At 39.9% G+C, this 6,059-nt stretch overlaps 1 protein-coding gene across 3 annotated transcripts in view; it reads right to left on the bottom strand.

Moving 5' to 3' along the window:
• Nucleotides 1-907: 907 nt before the first annotated feature.
• The window catches only part of tmem109 (transmembrane protein 109), an 18,255-nt gene continuing 13,103 nt past the window's right edge, over nt 908-6,059 (bottom strand). For all 3 annotated transcript variants that reach the window (XM_062967434.1, XM_062967432.1, XM_062967433.1), the window contains exons 2-4: nt 5,199-5,449; nt 4,109-4,211; nt 908-2,314 (exon numbers count right to left, since the gene is read on the bottom strand). In XM_062967434.1, coding sequence (XP_062823504.1) covers nt 1,932-2,314; nt 4,109-4,211; nt 5,199-5,417 — 705 coding nt within the window. In that variant the 5' untranslated portion in view covers nt 5,418-5,449 and the 3' untranslated portion in view covers nt 908-1,931. The remainder of the gene's footprint in view (nt 2,315-4,108; nt 4,212-5,198; nt 5,450-6,059) is intronic.

Raw genomic sequence — 6,059 nt, 5'->3', positions numbered from 1 at the left:
TCAGGCAAAACAATCTGGAGGCTGTTACTGCTTCCCTGTGCCCAGCACCTGCTGCCTGAGGCAGCTGCCTCATTGTTTCACAGTAAGACTAGCAGATTTATAAACTTTTGTTGGTAATGGCCTTCTACAGTTAGGTAAACATACCTGAGGCACCTGCTTCCACTGGATCACATATACTGGGCAGAATGGAGTGATATTTTCATGTGCCTGCATGTTGCTTGTATCCAGTTAACATGACTACTCACAGTGGAGGACAGGAGACACATGGGCTAAACAAACAAGTGGCAAAGCAGTGTTGTTATTCCACCATGTTTAAATCTCAAAATCAAGTACCTAGTCATTTCAATGTTTTACATCTGAAGTTGTAGCAGTCACATGATAGGGTCACAGTAAACCCACATTTGAGAGACCTGATGAAGTTGTTATGAGAGTCCTTCTCCATTAACACTCATTATACCATCAACTTCTGCTGTGTTATGAGTTGACTCTCGTTAAAAATGTATTCAACTTTGTGAAAACAATGGTCTTACACACACACTTAGAAACTAGGACACGCACAAGAGCAGATTAAGATACCCGGCACATGTATATGGAAGCACACCACAGATGGAGCGATTTTTTAAAAACTGCCAAAGTGATCAAATCAGACAACTTCAACACCCACCCTTTTAAAAAGGCTGTGAAACTTCCAGAAATTTAACTGCAATTGCCAGCATCCATCACCAGCCTAACCATTGGTATGATGGCAGTAGTAGGAAAAAACTATAGTGTATCATAGCTTCCTTGTTTCTGCCCTACAGATGGCTGCTATCTACTAAGCGAAGCACACAAATGCCTTGTGTCAGATATCCTATGTCTGCACCCATTTTCTTCAGAAAAGGATGAAATGAAAGAAACCACTAATAGCTAAGAAGTGATCAAATAACCTTTATTTAGAAGGATATAACAAAATATTCCATTTGTTTAAAATGGACAGCTTAAAAATATTGATATTTGGCAACAGACATGAAGTTCACACCACTGAGTATGTTATGGCTCCTTTCCAAAATAGGCAGAAAAGGCAATCGAGTCTGGAAGTCTTATTCCATTTGCTAATGGCACAAATTCCGTCTGGAGGGAAGAGGTGTGGTACATTCACTTTGTCACCCAGCTATGGCTTATTTTATATATATATATATATATATATATATATATATATATATATATATATATTTTCTATATATATATATTTGCCAGGACAGGCATGTACACACTACCTGTCACTATTTAGCACCCCCTCCCAGAAAAGCTAGTTTGCATAGGGAAGAATCATGAGGTCTTTACTTTAAGGACATCTCTGGCTCATGGGGAGGCAGGACACATAATCCTGATTTGCTGTACTGCCACAAGCACAGCCATCTTCTTCAGTTTCAGAGAGGCACTTGGCTTTACTATCGATATGTTCTGGAGAAAAGGATACCCAGTTTTAAAAAATAGGATCAGCACCTGGTCCCATCATCCTTAAAGAAACAAAGTAGTCTACCATGAATCCGCTGGAAAATAAGAACATGAAGTTGGTAGATCTAAACTCTAGGACAAAGATGGGTGACACAATCAACAGGGGTGGAAACAAGACACCAGATGTGCTGAAATTGCCCACACCAGCTCTGGAATAAGGGAGACTGAAAAACCGAAGAAGAAAGGAAACAAGAAATTAGAAATGTCTTTTGAGTAGAATATTAGAGCATTGATTGGGAAGCTGAACTATCTCAGATGCTTTCATTATCCTCTACAGACGTTTGCTTTAGGGCTTACTTATCCCAGCATAGTGGTGGATAAAAAGCTACCCGAGAGCATCTATAGTCTAGAAAGCAGTCACATAATACAAGAAGAAAGGAAGAGAGTGGTTGCCTTTTAGGAAAGATACACTGGCATCACAGATTCCTCTGAGCTCATTCGTCATCCAGATGCTTGGGCGATCGCCTCTGCCTGCGCTGCAGCTCCTCCACCTGGCGCTCCAAGCCACGTATTTTGGCTTCCAGTCGTGTGCCAGAGTTGTGGGACCCACTCAGCCAACCCAGAAGGACATAGAGTGTGAGCAGGGCCAACAGAAGCAGTGTCTGCACAGAGCGGTCAGGCACTGAGGAGACGATGAACATAAAGCAGGCCACAAAGAGCACCACTTTAAGGCCCCACATGATGCGGCTCAAGATGGCAACCAAGAGGCTCAGCACCAGCGACAGCAGCCAATAACCAATCAGAGCAGCCAAGCCCCAGAGCAGCAGCGTCTGGACCTCATCCGGGCTCCGTTTCAGGAACTGGGTCAAATGGTCACCTGGAAGACAATGGAAATAACCAAGGGATTATATGGACTCAATTTAGATGGTGCTATTCCACTTTATGTCAGTTTGTGATGAAATGTCACCAAGAGCCAGAGCAAAACATCTCTCCTATAATGAACTTCTCTCTTACTATAGCACTATTATTAGCCAATACTGGAGCCAATACTCTTTCTTTCAATGACAATAGGTATGGTTACTTTAAATGCCAGACTTTCAAATGCAGGTGGGAAAAATTACTTCACAAGACTACAGTTTACTGGATTATAGTTCCAGAAAGAAGGAGCCATGATGGCTAGGGAAGTCTGAGTGCAATAGATAAAAATAAGTTTTTTAAGCTAGGCATAAAACCAATTCTGCTCATACAAATTTTGCTCTTCTTGGTGCATGGAATAATACGTATGGAATCTGGAGCCCATTCATGCTACATAAATGCATTTCACTTTAACTGCCATGGTAACATCACATGAAATCCCAGGGCTTGCAATTTGGTGAGGCTCTTGAGTGCTATGGCTGGGAATTCTAAATACCATCCCCTAAACTGCCAATCCCAAAATCCCATGAGATGTTGGCATAGAACTGAAGTGGAATATATTACTATAATTGTATTGTATAAATGGGCCCCAGATGCTTTCATACATTTTACAGCAGCAAATTCAAGTACAGTACTGAAACCACACACTTTTAAGTAAAGACCCTTTGTGATCATATTTGTGAGAAACACTTACCAGATAAATACTACACAAGCATATGCTAACATACATTGATATTTTGTTTATATTCCTAAGGAAACAGGGCTATAATAAAGGAAACAGTCCCAAGTCTGAAATCAGCCCCAATAAACTAGGGGAAATTCCCTTCAGAGAAATGTATTTAGCATCAGGGCACAAACTGGAGAACAAGGGACACTTTTCTGCTGAAAGAAGAAAACATCAAGATTATCTTTTGGCGATCATAAAAAAAAACCCTTCAGTACAAATCACTAACAGTCATAATTATTTTCTAAGCCAAGAACATTATAACATGAAGGACAAGTACTAATGCTGGATTAAAGAATGCCTCTAGCAACCTCTAAGGAAAACTTGTTGGTATGAATACAATTTGTACAGTAGATACGATAGGCCAGGAGAAAGTGGGTAGGAAGAGCTAGCCCCTCTTCTCTCACCTTGTTATCGAGAGAATCTGAGTGATAGGAGAATCAGGACAGATAAAATAAAGCACTGCTTCACAGGGCACATAATTAAACCACACTGCACATGATTAAATTGTGGAACTCTGTGCCACAATGTGTAGTAACAGAGCTGTTAGCTGCTCTGAGTCCCTCAGTGAGGAACAGAGGGCGGGATATAAAGCAAAGTAAATAAATAAACCCAACCAGTTTTCAAATGAGACAAGCCATCACTGGCTTCTAGTTATGATGACTAAGTATTATCTCTGGGGTTGGAGACAGTGTGCTTCTTCATGTCACTTACTGGGAAACATGAAGTGAAAAGATGGTATTGCACTCATGTCTTGCTTATGGGCTTCCCACAGACATCTGGTTGGCCACTGTGTAATATAGAGTACTAGACAGATTTTTGTCTGAGCCAGCATGGCTTTTTTTAAAATCCTCACAGGATTAGTCAGACACTCTGTTTTAAGCCTTGGTTACTTCATGGGAATCTCCACTGAATTTAACAGGACAATTAGTAAGCATAGATTTACGACCTGATTTATGTTTGCAGTGTAGGTAAACAAGTGAGCAGAAAGTGTTTCATTCAACTGTTTTTCCTTTGTTCTTGGTCACTTACCTGCCAACCCAAAGGAAGTAAGGAATTGCCCTGAAACTCGAGCCACAACCAACAAAGCTGAAGAGATGCCAGAGGACACTATCCAGAGGAGAGAAGAGAGATTCTGCAAGAAGATAGACACAGACATAGAAGTTGTTCATTAGTCTGCTCAATTACAAGTTCCCAGAATTCAAAGGGGTCTTCTACACAACTATCACTTTCTCCAGTAATAACCAGTTAGGGCAATCTAGACCCTGCAGATGCTGAAACTGAAGAAATTAAGCAATAAGCTAATATGACAATGTACAGATCTAATATGGAAATTTACTATGGTCTTGTAAGATGAATGGAAAACATAAGACTAACATTTTTGTTTGTTTGTAAAAGGAGGTGAGAACGTAATGTAAGTGGGTTGAACCAAGGGGTGTCTGGCTAGCACTGTGAAACTAGGAAGATAATTAATTATGCAGCTGCTAAAAAGGACCAGTAAATATATGTTCTACCATTTCTATCAAATGAGGTGGACTTCTGTAGCCAAACAATAGCCAATTGTCTTTGCATGTTATTGCTTCACCTCTTGTAACTGAATCCCATTTTAAAACATTCCATTTGATATTACTCGATTTGAAAAATAAATTGTACTTTGTAAACCTCATTGACTTGCTAGGTCTTACGCATTTTTTATTCTAGACTGGCATATGGATATTGTAGTCCAGCTTTATCTTCTTCCTTCAGGCTTCCCCATCAGAGCTCAGGCTGGCCATGTCAGAATCAGGTGATTAGATTAGAAGGTGAATCAACTGAGTGTAACATGTAAAAGATTTTGACAAAGATTATATATGGTGAAACATTTCCCCATGTTATAATATCACGACACAGAAAACCAGCAAGCAAGGATAAAGGCTAGAGTATTACTCTTATTTATTAGATTTCTTGAGGAGTTGGCTTTGTTTTGCAGAGAATAGCATCCAATCTGGCTGTATTCATGAACCTCCTGAAGGATCCAATGCATAATCTGCCCTCTTTCCCCCTAAATGTCTAACTCTATTCATGCACGCACTATTGCTACTTATTGCCCAGATGCATGAAACCAGATAAATATGGATCTTACCTCACTCAAAATCTGGAAGTTGTCTCTTCCAATCAAATCCTCCACTCTCTTCCTTATGGCACGAGACATTTGGGCCAGAAAGTCAGGTTCCACTCGCTTCTCTCGCTTGGTCTCACTCCGGTGTTGCTGGGCACTGGCAACATCCACATAGGTGAGGAAAAGCACCATTGCAATGGCCAAGGCTGGTCTCAGCAGGGATTTGCGGCTGTATCCAGACATCTCTTTAACTGCTGTCACAACGCTCAGATTATCTACAAACATAATTCAAAACAGTAAAAAAAACTAAAGGGGTAGGCTTATCTGCTACCAAACCCAGTTTTACCAACTAACAGGCTGATGACATTTAGACAGTATAAAAATAACTATACTAGTTGTGATTATCACTACATCATCAATTATTTAAAAGAAATTATGTCAGCAAATGAAGTGTAGCACAAATAGCAAGGAATGCGGGCTGATGAGCTAATCTGCTAATTAGCTAATTTCTCTAAAATAATTAGTTTATTAAAACCACTCTATATTCCAGATTTTTTATGAAAGGAGATTTTATTTGAAACATAATCTTGAATAATTTAACTATTTGCTACATGTATATACTAGTTTCCCACCTAGTTCAGTGGTTTCCAACCCGTGAGCCGCAAGAATGAAAATCTGGTCCGCGAACCTCCTCCTTTATTTATTTTATTTCTGCTCCTTTCCGCAGACCACATCAGATCTAGATTGTTAAATATGGTTTTCTGTGTGCATGCAGATGGCAACTACTGGATGGCATATGTTCTGTATCAGAAACTTGAGCTGATTTTCTGAATCATCACCCCAAATAATCAAACCAAATCTAAAGTTGACCAAAAATTGATTCAT

This window comes from Anolis carolinensis, chromosome 1, assembly GCF_035594765.1.
Source record: "Anolis carolinensis isolate JA03-04 chromosome 1, rAnoCar3.1.pri, whole genome shotgun sequence".
Classification (NCBI taxonomy): domain Eukaryota; kingdom Metazoa; phylum Chordata; class Lepidosauria; order Squamata; family Dactyloidae; genus Anolis; species Anolis carolinensis.
This window is presented reverse-complemented; position numbering and strand designations above follow the sequence as displayed.